Source organism: Triturus cristatus, chromosome 10 (assembly GCF_964204655.1).
Source record: "Triturus cristatus chromosome 10, aTriCri1.1, whole genome shotgun sequence".
Classification (NCBI taxonomy): domain Eukaryota; kingdom Metazoa; phylum Chordata; class Amphibia; order Caudata; family Salamandridae; genus Triturus; species Triturus cristatus.
In genome coordinates, this window is record NC_140593.1 from 426,441,066 (window position 1) to 426,456,838 (window position 15,773).

The 15,773-nt window shown below is 44.7% G+C and overlaps 1 protein-coding gene across 1 annotated transcript; it reads left to right on the forward strand.

Moving 5' to 3' along the window:
- Positions 1-6,265: 6,265 nt before the first annotated feature.
- Positions 6,266-12,218, forward strand: LOC146789563 (gamma-crystallin M2-like). The gene is made up of 3 exons (XM_085631765.1): positions 6,266-6,378; positions 9,665-9,907; positions 11,882-12,218. The coding sequence occupies exons 1-3, from the start codon at positions 6,370-6,372 to the stop codon at positions 12,152-12,154; spliced, it is 525 nt and encodes a 174-aa protein (XP_085487891.1). The 5' UTR covers positions 6,266-6,369; the 3' UTR covers positions 12,155-12,218.
- Positions 12,219-15,773: the final 3,555 nt, after the last annotated feature.

Consider the following 15,773-nt stretch of genomic DNA (forward strand, 5'->3'; position numbering starts at 1 on the left):
TAAGCTCTACTGTTTTGAGTAAGATCATAACTGCTGCCATAATTACGCGCCCTTTGCATCTAGCTGTGTACTTTTCATGCTAAGCCGTATTTAAGCGCATAAGCTATTTCTGAACCTCACAGTCTATCTGTTCCATTTAGCATTTACCTTACAAACGTATACTAGCCAGACTGTCCCAATACTGATTATGTTGATACGTTCAGATGCATTTTGCCATTTACGAACTTAAAAATGGTGCTATTACAATGAGCGCTCAGTACACCATATATGACAAGATGGAATGTGGGTTCTCTTACAAGTATCGGAAGGAGGGACGAATTTTGCCATATAAGAGACAGGACACTTCCCAGTGTCTTGACTCCAAACAAATAAGAATTGACATTTTTTAGTTGCTGCAGACATCCATATTGTCTGAGGAGAAATCAATGATTTCAGACTGTTTGTCGTCTGTTCTTAATCTAACGAAAACTGTTTTTAACCTCACTAAAACTTTTTTGTTCTAACAAGGTCTGTTTTCTTCCCCTTATTTTCTTCCCCACCTTTACTAATTGGAACTACAACTACAGGTTCAAATGAACAGTTACCTTTGGGATTAATTAACCCAAATTCTTTCACCTTAAAGATCCTGTGAATATTCAGGTCTTTTTCTCACCTCTTAGGTCCTGAAGAAAGCCCGTGTGACCCTTCGGGGCATAACAAGGGCTGAAACATGTCGACCTTTTTTAATGACACTTTTTTAGAATGCACAGGGTCCTAACTCACCCCTGAGTGCACACTGAGGAATCTACAAAACTCTCCAACATCCAGTACAATTAAAGATTTTTTACTAGCTCTGTTGGATTTTAAATATTTCCATTTTTCTCACCACTAAACACTTCACCAAACTCACTCTTTTTCATTTACGATCACTACCAATACAACCAGTGGTACGATCTCCAGGTGGAGAAAGCATTACAACAAACCCAATGATGATGCTGTCACGTTACCAATAACGAAGCGGAGAATGAAAATATACCACTAACATCTGAAACGTTTATAACGTGATTGAGGGTTTTTTAAACAGTACCTTATACTGCTTTTGCACACCCTGGTTCTTTGGGACTAGTGATCCACTCCCTTTTGATTTATTGTATCACTGATGACATCTCAAATGACATCACTGATGACATCACTGATGACATCATCCATGTGATAAATTAGTACATCTTCTCACACCCTAATATAACCTTTGATACACCGACTCAAAATTTAAAACGGCCATTTTGACAACCATAGATACTCCAATACCAATAACTACACACCCACTCATTGACTTTTAGGTCTACATACATGTCCACTCACTCACCTGTACAGTCACTCATACTTACAGTCACTCTGTGCATTTATATACCTATATAGACACTCACACATCGCCAATCATCCATTGAGGTACTGACACATCTAGTCAGTCATGCAAATAATTAATCACAGTCCAATTTACTCACCTATACAGTTAAACACACTCAAGTTCACTTACTCATAAAAATACTAACAAATTCTGTGTCTTCCTGCAGAAAAATAAACAGCACATGACTAACCCTGGCGTAGTTCGCGAAGTTGCACTTCGCGAAGCTTCGCAGAGTGCAGTTCGCACTACGGGAGCTACGCATAGCACTTTGCGAACTGCGTAGTACCTTGTTCGCACTGTGCCAGATGTTGTTTTCAATGATTGCACAGTGCGGACAAGCAACCGGCACTGTGCAATCATTGAAAATGGTATCTTGCACAGTGCAGGCTGTAGTTTTCTGCTGCTCGAGTAGATTTTTACTCGACCGGCAGCTTTCTCAATGCAAACTGGTAGTTTCTCATCGCGAGCGGTCGCGAGCATACGCGACCACTCGCAATGAGAAACCTGACCTCCTCGCGTTGGGAATCTCGCCGGGAGGTTTATTTTCCATGCTCGCGATCGCCAACTTGATGTTGCTGATCGCGAACAAGGAAAAAGTCTCGCCGGGATGTCATTTTGCTTGCTCGCGGTCGCCAACTTGACGTTGAGGACCGCGAGCAGCAAAAAATGACCGCAGCACTACGCAACACTACGCTACGCGTGTTCGCACTGTGCTACGTGCAATTCGCGTAGTGCGAAGTAGAGCGAACTTTGCAAACTACGCGAGCGTAGCGTAGTGCTTTGCCCAGGCTTACACATGACACAGATATCATTGCACTATGGCGCATACAGCCACTCCCAAAATCACACACTCTCACATATAGATAGTTATATACTCTTACACACATATACACTGCGTTTCACATATGTAGTTACTGACACATGTACAACTGAGATATACATTCAATCACTAACACACCCATACATACACTCACCCAACCATACAGTCCATCACAGATGCACTCTTAAAACCATGCACCCACTGAATCACCCACTCACACATCTAGTCACAGAGTCACACACACCCTACCCACACAAACACTCAGGCACCCATACAGATACTCAGACAACCAATCAATAACCCATATAGACACTCATATAGCTATTCACAAAACCATACAGCCACTTATACACCAACGCACAGACACATACAGACATTCACACAGTTTAGTCACTAGTCTGCAGTAAGATACATTTAATGACTCACTTATAGAGTCAGTTACGCACCTAGAAAATCATCCATTCACACACTTGTACACCCACTTATTCTTCAACAGGCCTTTCCCTATATATATTAAACATAATAAAACTGTTCAGAAACACATACTCAATGGATGATGTCATCAGTGATGTCATCAGTGATGTCATTTGAGATGTCATCAGTGATGTCATCAGTGATGTCACTGACCATGTCATGAGTGATGTAATATGTGGCGTCATCAGCAGTGCATTGCGGGGGCGCGAGTTATAGTTAGCTGAACTAACTATAACAGGGGAATTTCTAGGGTTTTGTACGAGGGAAATGTCCAGCTAACTATAAAGCCCCTGAAACCTATGTTTTTTTCAGTGAATATATATATATATATATATATATATATATATATATATATATATATATAATCTACTGGCTGTTGCCATTAGGTAGGTATAGTTAGGACCAAAGTTTCCATAGGAAAATAGTTTTTTTTTTGCCAATAACTTTGACGCAACTTGACAAATCTTCACAAAATGTTTGCTTCAGCTTACCCTTTTTGCTTCAGCTGCTGTATTCAAAGTTTCGGGGTGATCCGTCAAGCAGAGGCCGAGAAAAATGGGGGTCCCAAAATGCGTTTTCCCCATGTTATGTCTATGGGGATTTTTCATTTTTCGAACACAACTGCAGCCCATACTGCTGAACTGAATTACACCAAATTTGGCAGAAAGCTAGGTGTTGGTCCATAAAGCATGCTTTTTGTGCTCTGGTGTAAATCTGTTCAGTAGTTTCAGAGATATTTAAGTTTAAAAAGTATAGATATCTGGGATCCCACAGCCTACTGAGACCCTACTGAAATGTGATTAGCTGCCAACACTTCAACAAAGGTGTTGGCAGCCATCTTGGGACTAGTTGAACCGAGTCAAACAAAAAAAGTAAAAGAAAAAGAAAAGGGGGAAGGGTAGAAAAACCATAGCCCCTAGGCCTTTTGTGGGAGTCCCACTGGGACCCCCCAGAGCCCCAAAAAAACATTTTTAGAAAAATGTTCTGCAGGATCCACAGATTCGGGCAAACAATTTAAAGGAATGAAGTGTGGGCTTCCGCACTTCATTTATTGTCGGTCCCCGGGCAGGCCAGGTCTCTGGGACATGTGTAGATATGTAGGAGGGGTGCATTGGCCCCCCTCCTAGAATCCCTAAAGCCCCGGGGACCGCCCCCTCCCCCTCCCCAGGGCATGTTTCATTATTTATGCAGGGTTGCCTTTACGGCAACCCCCTCACACTGGGGACCACCACCTCCTCAGCGCAAGTTTTTTTTTATAATGCGGGGGGCCCGCGATGCCCCCCCCCCGCAGCCCCTGGGACTGCAATGTCCCTGGGGCAAATGCTAAAAATTTTAAGTTGGGGCTGCGCTGCACCCTGCAACCCAGGGGACCACCACCTACCCGGGACTAAAACAAAGAAATGAACTCCTGGAGCCCTAGATGGCTTTGGGACCTCCACCCCCCAGGCCAGCTCCAGCAATGTCCCTGGGTGCCCACCTCCGGGATATCGCAGTTTGCTATGGGTTTGTGGGAGGACTGCTCTTGCCGAGCCATAGCAAACACTCTGCTTTCAGCAAGCGAGAGCAGAAAATGCTCTCGCTTGATGAAACCGGAGCATGGCTGTTTCCGTTCTTGCTGTCAAGCGAGCAGGGAAACAGACACATTGCTTTGAGATCCAGGGACCAGCTTGTTCAGCAGCTTCCTGGATCTCAAAGCAATGCTGGCTCCCGCAGCTCCACCTGTGGTCCCCAACGTTTAAAATGTGGGTGCCCTAGGTGGGACCATGGCACCAACACTACAGGCCGGGCCCTGAGTAATGGGATTCACGGGCTGAAATCAGCCAGGGAGGGGGGCAGCACGGACCCCTCACATTTGTTTGTAAAAATTATATTTAAAAAGGGGCAGGTTCCCGGGATGGGGTCCCCAGGGCCAAAATTGGCCGACGAGGGCGGCCAGTGGCCCCCCTCCATTAAATAAAATTGTATTTTTCAAAAAGAAAAAGCTGAGCGCATAGTTGTGGTCCCTGCGGCTGAAAATGGCCCAGAGAAGGGGTGGCACGCCCCCCCTGCTTTATTTAAAAAAATAAATAAAAATAAAGAAAGGCTGGGGCTGGGGTTGGGGTCCCTGGAGCCAAAATTGGCCTGGGGAGGGGGTCACCCAGATCCCTCTCCCCATTCTTAACATGCCTGGCCCCGGGAGATGTGGTCTCCGGGGCCGTAATCAGCCCAGTGAATAGGGGCTCACAGCCCTCCTTCCCTTTGAGAAACAAACAAAAAAAGGCTGTCAAGTCGCTGGTGGGCCCCGCCCCGCCAAAATTGGCCTGGGGAGGGAGTTCACCCAGATCCCTCTCCCCATTCTTAACATGCCTGGCCCCGGGAGATGTGGTCTCCGGGGCCGAAATCAGCCCAGTGAATGGGGGCTCACAGCCCTCCTTCCCTTTGAGAAACAAACAAAAAAAGGCTGTCAAGTCGCTGGTGGGCCCCGCCCCGCCAAAATTGGCCTGGGGAGGGGGGTCACCCAGATCCCTCTCCCCATTCTTAACATGCCTGGCCCCGGGAGATGTGGTCTCCGGGGCCGAAATCAGCCCAGTGAATTGGGGCTCACAGCCCTCCTTCCCTTTGAGAAACAAACAAAAAAAGGCTGTCAAGTCGCTGGTGGGCCCCACCCCCTTTTCCAACCACTCTACAAACGTGCCTCCTGGCAAGCTGCTGGTTGGGGGATGAAGTCCCCTTGGCACCTGCCTTGGCTGCTGCGGGTCCTTAGGGGCCAACAAAAATTCCTGTTACCTCCAGCAACCTCTACAGACTGAGATTGCTGAGGGGTGGTCGGAGGCCACGCCCCTTTTCTCCAGTACTCTGCAAACACACCTCTCCGCTAAATAAAATGCGTTCCCTGGTTAGATGAGTAACCTTTTCAACTGCAGTTATGATCATATGCGTGCCATATCCTCTTTGTGTGAATCTGTGAATCATGTCATTCTGAGTAGATATGATATGTTGAGGTAAACTGCAATTTCTTTAGGCGTGATTTAATTCGCTGTAGGAGATACTAGCTATGAGATGTATATATAAAGTTCCCATGAATACAACACCAGATCAAATTCTGTATTTAAAAACATGTGAATTAAAGATCTATTAGTAGTGTCAATTAATGCATAAATCCATCTGTTGTAAATTGGGGGAGGCTAATTAACTGAGATTATTTTAAAAGTGCAAATCAGGGTTTGTGATAGCCACACCTCTGAAAAAAGTCTACACTTATTATCTCATTTTAATTCCGTGCTTGCCTTGTAAAACGGAGGTGAAAGGGAGAACAGTCATTAGGCGAGGGAGCGTTTCAGCAAAACCTATGAATTGCTTGCTTTTTCTCTTTCAGCCATGCTACCTGCCGCCTCTGGTGAATGCCCAAGTCAGCAGCTAATAGAACGTTTTCAGCATATGTCATTGTTAGCCGTGCCTGGCCAGTGCTGTGCTGGAGGTCTTTACTAACAATGCCATGACCCTTCACCTCTCTCTTGCAACAAAAGAGGAACAAAAGAAAGACTAGTCAGACCCATGGCATGGGGATCCGCCATGACCACAGAGAATGGAGAGAACTATTCGTGCCCCTGACAGAGAGCCAGAGCCTGAGCTTGCACTTCTCCTGTCCCTGCGTGTATATAAGGGCCGGCCCTGTGAGCAGGGAGCGCCACATCCACCACGAGCCAACATGGGGAAGGTAAGACCACACTTTGAGCGCCTATAAGTATTTTTTATTGATGGTTATATTGATATCATATTGACAGAGGCAAGTAAGAAGTGAATAGATAAACTTCAGAGCCAGCAAGAACTTGTATTAAAGGAAAGGGAACGCCCTCAGGGAATATATAGATCCTGAGAGTGGCGTTAAAGAATTCGTGGTTATTGATCGGGGTTTCGATACTTACATTTCGAAATACGGGGCCGTCACACGATGATGGCCTTTTCTGGCGCCGTGAAGAGCGGCGCCTATTTTATGCACCTGCAAGGTAAGGTGTAAAGTGAATTCCTTTAACCGGATATTTCTCTGTGCTGGTGCTTTATTTTCAGATAATGCTGCTCTCTTTTTGTAAATAAATTACTACCTGAGAGAAATATCGGGTTAAATAAATTCGCTTACGCCCTCCAGGTTCATTAAAACCTGGCTTTGATGGGTGGTCTGTGGTTTATGTGTGTGAACACTGTTCTAACTTACAGAAATATCGGGTTAAATCGTTTTACTGTAGACATGGCGGGCGCATAAAAACAGGTGCTCGTCTCTGTGTTGACCGAGTGCTGCCCGTCATGATACTTGCAGCCTCTTAACATTCTTCACGGGGAACTTTGTGGTAAGTGCATATTGCATGCACGTTGACCAGGGCACAAGTCCTAAAAAAAGAAGTGGGGGGACGCTCAAAGTTAGGTGGTGTCACCGGAAGTGATGTCACGACAAGAAGTGACGTCACGAAATTTGCCGGCCTCCGTCTGAAATGTGGTGAATACATACAAGATACAAGTAGAGGTATAATACTTCAATAAGTGGCAGCCACTCAAAACACAAGAACACACTAATACACAGAACCCATTCCTCAGATTACACGGTTATTACAGACTCGGGCCGTAGGCACTACGGGCATCTGACGGGGTCCCTGGAAGTGACATGCTCGGCGTGTTGACTGCGCAACTCCTTGAAGCCTTGGCGCCCCGTCTGTGCTCTGAGAAAGGCTGGCAAGGGGAGGGCACGAGGTGGCAGGGGAGATTAGTCTGAGCCTCGGGTGCATTTGAAAGGCTATCATACGCTGCAGGTGCAGACTCGGGTACCGGCTCCATCTTTTGGGCAGGGGGGACGGCGTCCACCCCCTAAAATAAGTGGGGGGACGCCGTCCACCCGCGTGGTACCCCGACTCGAGCCCTGACGTTGACTAAGGGGCTGACAAGCATGCCTGCCCAAAAGTAAGTAGAGGCTGCATGAGAAGGCTGAGGCACACAGAAAGAGTGGATGAATCACACCGGGTGGTCCTTCTCTGTGCCAGGCAACGAGCAATTGTAAAATTTGACATTATGAACCTATTACATAATAGGGCCCTTGCTTGAGCAAAAATCAAAGGAAGCTATTTGAGTGACTAGATTGATCTATGGACGGGATCAGAAGGGGGTGGACTTCAGTGCTTAATTTGTAAAATAATAAGTGGCAGGGCCCTGATCAGGAGGTCACTGCAGCTTGCACCACTCATTGCCCCCGGTATCGTTGCCAAAACAACTACTAGCCATCTCTCTCGCCTGCAAGTGCAACATTTCAGATTATTCCAGGTCCCCAAAGCTAAAGGAATGCATACCTGCCAACTCGCAGGGCTTCCATTACAGTCACCTGGTGATTAGCCGATATCACACGGTGGCAGGGAAAACGAGCTGGAAACTACTGTAAATAGGGATTCTCGTTTTCCAAGGCTTTTAAACTGCGGACGTCCAATAAGGGGTGTAAATACAGCAAGCTTTATTTTTTGAGGAGGAGGGGGCTTGGGAACAGGGTGGGGTTCAAAAGGGCCTCTTAAATACTTCTTGGCAGGAAGCCCGGCCCCCTCCAAGGCCCCGCCCCTCCTCACATGGTGAGAATTTTGTTCAAGTTGGCAGGTATGGGACTGGCTGGGGAGGCAAATATTAGCAATTTTTAATGCATATTTTATTAATAAATAACCATTGTTCTGCTCATCTCTAAATTAGATAAGCAGCCCCACCATGTGGCAGACTACCCTAAGTGCAGTGTTGACAATTAAGTGCCATGCCCAGCGCCAAAAAACAATTAAGCGCCAGTGCTAAGCACCTGAAACCACCAGCTCAAATTAAGCACTGGGCCATTTCCCAAACAAGGACTGACAGGAATAAGTGTGGAACTAGAATATCGTAGTCTAAATATCACCTGGCATAAATATTGTGACATAAAGTATTGTTCACAAACAAAATTGCACACTGGAGTTATTAATAAAAAAAATTCCCAACTGGACAATATTTTTATAAACAAAATGTTGGCACAATATTTTTGTCAACGATATTCTGACCTTCAAGCGTCAAGAATATTTTTCAAGATACACCCGTAACACCTACAAACAGATTTTGAGGCAGGGTGATTAAATCACAGCCAATTAAAAGAAAACATTTTCAAGAACTTACTTCAATGACTTAGCTGAGGACAGGGGCTTGTATTTCCTGATGATTTGCAAGTATTGGGCAGAATAACTGTTTTAGCTTTGGATCTGAAGAATGTTAAAAAAAAAACAGTAAGTATAATATCAAAGGGAATTCCAGCACAATATTCCTTAAAATGGGTGGGATAAATGCGCTGACTCGATGGTGAGCCAAGGGAATCTGCACATGCCCCGAAACTGGAATTTAAGGTGGGTCGTAGAACCAAACTGGTTCTTTCTGGACCTAGTAGAACCTTGAAGTCAGATTTGTGTGGATGCAATAAGAATGGAAATTCAACCTATGCTAATTTGCATGCACAATTTTCAAAAATCATCTGATAGATGTAAACCATTTGTACTTCAAGAGATAGCAGAAAAGTCCTCTAAGATCCCTGGGGATTTTTCCTTTGAATTAATTGTATTTCATTTAGATTGAAGAATTGAATGAACCGTTACAATCTTAACACAAGTGCTGCAAGAAATGCATCTAATTATAATGTGCAGAGGCTCCTTTAAAATGCTGCATGAAGCTCCTGGTATTTCAGCACTTCACAGACATACAGAAGTTTTAGAATGAGGGGCTGAAGAGTAGGGCGTACGCACTTCATAACCAGCCGGGGCCCGTGCAGGTAAGAGTGGTGGGGCCGGGTAGGAGGGATTTCAATGGTCGATGATGAGGGAAAATTAATTATTTATTGAATTTTCCCTCGTCATCGTCCATCGAATCCCCCCCACCCGGCCCCACCGTCCCACCGCTCTTACCTGCATGGGCCGTGGTTGTTCATAACGCAACGTATAACCCAACCATCTTCCGTTCTTCTCCAGATCACCTTCTACGAGGACAGGAACTTCGGCGGGCGCTGTTATGAGTGCAACTCTGACAGTACCGACCTGCACTCCTACTTCAAACGCTGCAACTCCTTGAAGGTCCATAGCGGCTGCTGGATGCTGTACGAGCACCCCAACTACATGGGGCATCAGTACTACCTGAAGAGGGGGGAGTACCCTGATTACCAGCGATGGATGGGATACAATGACTCCATCAGGTCCTGTCGAATGATCCCAGAAGTAAGTTGAAATTTACCACTACAAAACAAATACGCTTTCAAATAAATGAGCTGTACATTCATTAATAACATTATTTTTTCAAAAGTCGGATTGATCAGTAATACAGAGTGATGGATGGAATGCTTCAATTAATCTCAGCAACTGGCAATCGCTTGTGGCTGCATTCCAATCCATCGTTATTCGCCCAGCATGCCACCTCAGTTTGGGCTGGGATGTGGGCCAAGTGCTTGCCAGTGGCTGGGATTAATGTAACCATTCAATCCATCAATTTTTTGTATACTTTCGTTTGTCGCCCTAAGTGAGATTGGTATGCCCAGACATGGGTCCCATGCACACCAAGCTATATCTGGCTGATGAGCCCTAACTAGAGCATAACCGGTCCTGAGTTGCTTGTGTTCTGGTTCAGGAGGAACTGGCCTGGCAGTTTGGGCTGAACTCTTCCCATTGGTGCAGGATTAAGACTGATTTGCATACGGCTGGGCCCAACTGAGGAAGCTTTATGTGCAAAATAAGGAGGGACTGGGATGTGGCCCGCATGATCACCAGTGGTGGAGATTAACTCATGCATTCGATTCATCACTTTTTTGTATACTTTAGTCTACTGCATTTGATTTGCGCTAAAGAACCTAAATAATGTATTAATATCACATGATTTGCACAATGTATATATTTATCATATTGTTCCTAACTAAAATGGACAACACTACTATATTTTAGGCCTCTTTTCTCCTGAAAGTCCAAAAACCATAAAACAAAGCAGGATACTCTGTGGAGATAGGAGTGAAGACCAAAAAAGACTGCCAGGCTGGTTGTATGTGCAATTTCATTCAGAAATGTTGTCTGACATAAATATCATGTCCTAAATATTGTTTACAAAAACATTCTTCCATTCGGCATTGATATTCTATTCTTAATTTCAGTGGGCCCATATTTTTGTAGAAAGATATTTAGGACAGAATATTTCAGTGTACAGTATTCTGGCGCCACAAGGCTAGACCTACCAGGATACTCTGCCTACCCTGTGAAGACACCACAGACATTTTTTGATTTCTAGCTTCATGCTGGTTGTCTCAATACCATTGATTCTCCATGTCTGCCTTTTTAACTATTTAATGTACTTCTTATGCTGTGGCTCTTTGCCATGTCTCTTTCAATGAATAGCTGTTTCTGAGCTCCTTCCCCTGGGACCGCTCCAGTCCTATACTCTGGCCTTCAACTCTAGCAGTACTGTACTGATGATCAATGTTATTCCCTCCCATTATATTACATTCCATTTAGAAAAGTGAATAGTTTGAAGAGCCCCAGACCGAGGTCAGAGCCTTGGGAGGACCAACTTGCCAAACCCGTTTATTCTGAATCATGTCTCTTTTTTAATAGCTCCCATTGCTCGCGATTGGTTAGAGATTGTGGATCACATTTGTCTCCAAATCAATAATTGCTCAACTTGCTCACCAATGCAAATCACAATAGTTGTGTAATACTGTAATGAATACTTATGTAATACAAAGCAGAATGCTTCACTAAAGATCCAGTAGATCACATTTATCACTCTCGCTTGATAAACTGTACTAACCTTTGCACTAAATCAAACATTCTAATTACACTTGATTGGCACTACATTGTCCACCTGATAACTTACAGTCATTTTTGTGTAGTGTGTTTCCCCTCCACAAACATTTTCTTATACTTACCTGCCAAAGTGAAAGAAGAAAAAGGAAGGATAGTGTGTTTGTTCTGACTCCCCCCTAGCTGCTTGTTTCTCTTCTTATGACCTTGTGCAAACTCTGCCCCACCTTTCCTGTAGCTAAAGTGAGAGGGAAAAGGGATATGACAAAAAACTGCTAGTAGGTAAAATCAACACACAAGATGGTGGAGTAGACCTATCCAAGCTGATATGGCCACCCAGTATTCTGTGTTTGATCCATGAACATTTCTGAATTGGGCCTTTCTTTGTTTCTATGTTCCCTATCACAGCATAGAGGCTCCTTCAGGATCAGGCTGTACGAGAAGGGTGACTTTGGAGGACAGATGATGGACTTCACGGAAGACTGCCCAAACGTCTATGACAGGTTCCACTTCAATGATGTCCACTCCTGCCACGTCAACGACGGTCACTGGATTTTTTATGAAGAGCCCAGCTACCGAGGACGTCAGTACTACCTGCGACCCGGGGAGTACCGGAGGTACAGCGACTGGGGCGCCATGAGCCCAAAGATTGGCTCCTTCCGAAGAGTGGATTACATCTAAACTTCTAGCAAAGTTCAAGTGTAGTTTCATCTCGAGCTGCTCAATAAAATATTTACTAATAAAAGAGCTTTCTGTGTTTCAGAGTATGTGGTAAATACTGAATACATACTTGTAATCTACCCGGGAAGGCTTCAAACTGGGATCCGTAGCCTTCTTTTGCTATAATTAAAATTTCACAACTCACTATGGGGAATATTATCAAGCAACAGCGTTAAAATTATCGCCGCTTTAGCGACAGAAAACTGCCGCTAAAGCGGCGATAATGGGCTTGATAATATGCCCTTGAGAAATCCCATAGAAGCCCATCTTCTGGTGTCAACATGGGCTTCTTTTGGAATTTTCTGCGGCATATTATCAAGCCCATTATCTCCGCTTTAGCTGCAGTTTTCTGCCGCTGAAGCGGCGATAATTTTAACGCCGTGCTTGTTAATATGCCCCTATAGTTGTAATGATCTCTGATGACCTAAGTGAGAAAAGTGAAAAAAGTAGAAAACAACACTGAACGTTCATTTATATATGGTAACCAATACCTCGCTGTTCGTTACTACAATATTTCGATCTTGTGTTCATTAGGCTGATTGAGGGTTTTCCCAGAGAATGCTCATTGGTGTTTGTTGGATGGACGAGTGAGTGAGAGTGGTGGATTCCTCAACAGTCAGTCAAGAATGCTACCTGAGTTTTAAGAACCTTCCTCACTTTAGTTGCTAGAGACTCAAACTTGAGGGCGAATGCTACAGTGTTTAAAAGGCCCATTTGTACCACTGCGTAACCTGTTCGATCACATGAATTATTTTAAAAGGATTTGCAAATAGTTTCCAGGAATCCCAGTCGGCCAACGGCAATACCTTAAGCGTAATTTGTTCCTGGAGATACAGCAAGTGAAAGACCGCCATAAAAGGTTTGGGGTGATCAATATGTGTCAATTTCATTAGATGAACGGCAACCCCCTTCTCGTTTGCTCGTATGTTTAATTAGATTGTGTTACAATGGTCTATTTTCGACATAGTTGATGCATCTGAAACCTTTATCCCTGACTCCCCTACTCCGCCACAACACCCATTGATTTGAACTTTGCCCCCTATTTATAAGGGTGGCGTAAATATGGGGTAGCGCCAAAATTAAGACCAAGAATAACCTAACATAGCATAGCAAAATAGGAGAAATTATTAATTTCTCCTTTGTTTTGCTGTTTCTATGTGCGAGGCAACACACATAGAAACAGCAAATCGCCATGAATGATTGTTTATGTGCAGTCCCTTCCTGCATATAAACAATCATTTAAAAAATAACGATCTGCAACTTCTATTTGCGCTGCACAATGCAGCACACATACTAGGAGTTACAAATTAACATTAGTGATTGTTTATGCGCAGGAAGGGACACCTTCCTGCACATAAACAATCATTCCCTCAACGCAGGTATAGTGCAAGGGTGCCTGCGTTGGCGCTAGGGAGCTGAATTTAGCACCAGCGCTAGGTAAAACGCAGTGGTGCGCTGTATCATTGTAAATATGGCGCATCCTGGAGGTTTCAGAATGCCGGAGCACGGCGTTAGCAATTTGAGCTTAACGCTGCGCTCCACCATTCCACTGTAAACATGCCTCTCGGCGGAGAAGGGTTTCCGCGTGTATGTGAATAATGCACTGAAATTTCAAGCATCTGGTTGCCCTTGTTCGCTGCATTTTGCATGCAGCATGATGAACTATCTATATTATAAATGGACATTGCCATCTAGTGGTCTGAATTCGAAAGTACAGCTTACTTTATTGTGAAAATTCAACTATTAGTGTAACTGTAATCATGGTTCTATTTGAAACGAGACTAAAAAAGCTGGCCAACAAGCCATAAAAGTGAGCTGAGCCTGGCTTGACCATAGAGCAAAAGTAAGATTCAAGTCACCATAATAATAGCTTCATGCGAGAGTGATCCGCTGACGAAATCATCCAACCCTCTTTAAAAATAGTTTACTGTTGATTGTAAATGTAATAGATTCGATCAAATGAGTGGAGTATGTGATGTTTGCATAACCATGTCTTTAACCCTCCCTGGAGGATTTTGTTGTATAGAGTGGTCCTCCTGTAGGGTCTAAAAAATTCCTTTTCTGAGAAGTGAGCTCATAAAACACTGGAAATGGCCCACTAGGGTGGCCACCTCACTCAAAGTCACCATGAACACTTTCGAGTGCTGGACTTTATTGTGGCAGTCAATTGCATTCTGGGTGCTGTAGTCTTGGTCTGCTGCCATGATCAAACTAACAACCATGATTCCAATAATTTGTGACTTTAAACCCCCAGTACTGCAATTACCGTCCATGAAGACAGAGAGCAAGATGGGTCCCCTATGACCATCATCTCTCCAACCGCATGCCATCAACCCAGCATAGAAATGGGACAGAGAAGGGTCCCTGTCACCAAAATAAGTAAATTAGAGAGCTTAAAAAGTGGCCCATGTTTGCAAATTGGGGCAGTTTTGAATTTGGAAAGACCCGCTGCACAAGTGTTTTGCAATGTATGAAACACTGAATGTTTTGAGCTTGCTGCAGGCAATGTTTCTTTTAATATCGGGGAAATCAATAGTCAAAAACCAGCCCAGCAGAAATAAAAAAAGGTAAACTAACAGCCAAAAAAACAGGTTCACACACTGGTCTGTGAGAACAGCCCTACGTGCAGTGCATGCTTACAGTAGCGGCCTCTCCACTAAGGCGGAGGAGTGTCGCCCCACTGTTGCTGTGAAGCAGTAAAAGAAAGGAAAAATAAAACAATAACAACACAATGTTATTATCATTTTATTCTTCCCTGCTGCGGCAGCATGAGGGCAGGGCTGCTCAGCTGACAGAGCAGGAGAGGAGTGGTGGGCACACTAAAGTACTCATGATGCTTTGATAAGCCCGCTCAGGTCGGCCAAACAGTCATGCACACTTTAGCATGTTCTCCATGCAGGCTGCATTACAGCCTGCATGGAGAACATGCCCAAGTCCCCAGTTCCCGTCTGAGCACCGAACCATGGCACTGAGACCAATCACAGTGCTGCATTGCAGAGTGGTGATTGGTTTAGGGGAACTGATTACAGCGCTGCATTGCAGCGTTGTGATTTGCTCAGGGGAGCCTGGCTGCTTCCTGTTCAGTGGAGGAGAGACGATGTGGGACAGAGCGGCAAGGAGGTAAGTGAATTTTTCTTTTTTTTTAGAATTGTACCTCCTTACAGCCTCACCCCCGCCTCACCACCCCAGATCCGTGCTGGCCACCACTGCATGATTACCCAATAGGCCCGTCCAACCCTGCATTGTACCATAGAGGCCATGACCATGAGATTAGCATGGTACTCGTCCTCCATCACTACACCCAGGTGGTCGAATAGCAATGGAAGTCAGTAGACATGCTAAAGACGTGGCTAGAGAATTTGGAGAAAACATTAATTCAGATTTCTGAGTAAAGCTGAAGGTTATCACTTAATGTTCAAATGACAATGTAAGATGTAACCTGGACCCACACACAGGGCAGTGGCAACTGAATCCCAGCACAGTAAGGGCCATCGACCCAGCAGGAGGACAAGCCCAGTGTTGGAGCTGTATGCCATTTTGGGACTGCTACTCTTCACGGCGACACCTATTCTTGTACTAC

What these genes read in the sequence shown, in the direction of transcription:
- LOC146789563 (XM_085631765.1), top strand. An exon ending in CCTGTCGAATGATCCCAGAA is followed by an intron (nt 9,908 to 11,881) that starts GTAAGTTGAAAT and finishes TCCCTATCACAG; the next exon opens with CATAGAGGCTCCTTCAGGAT.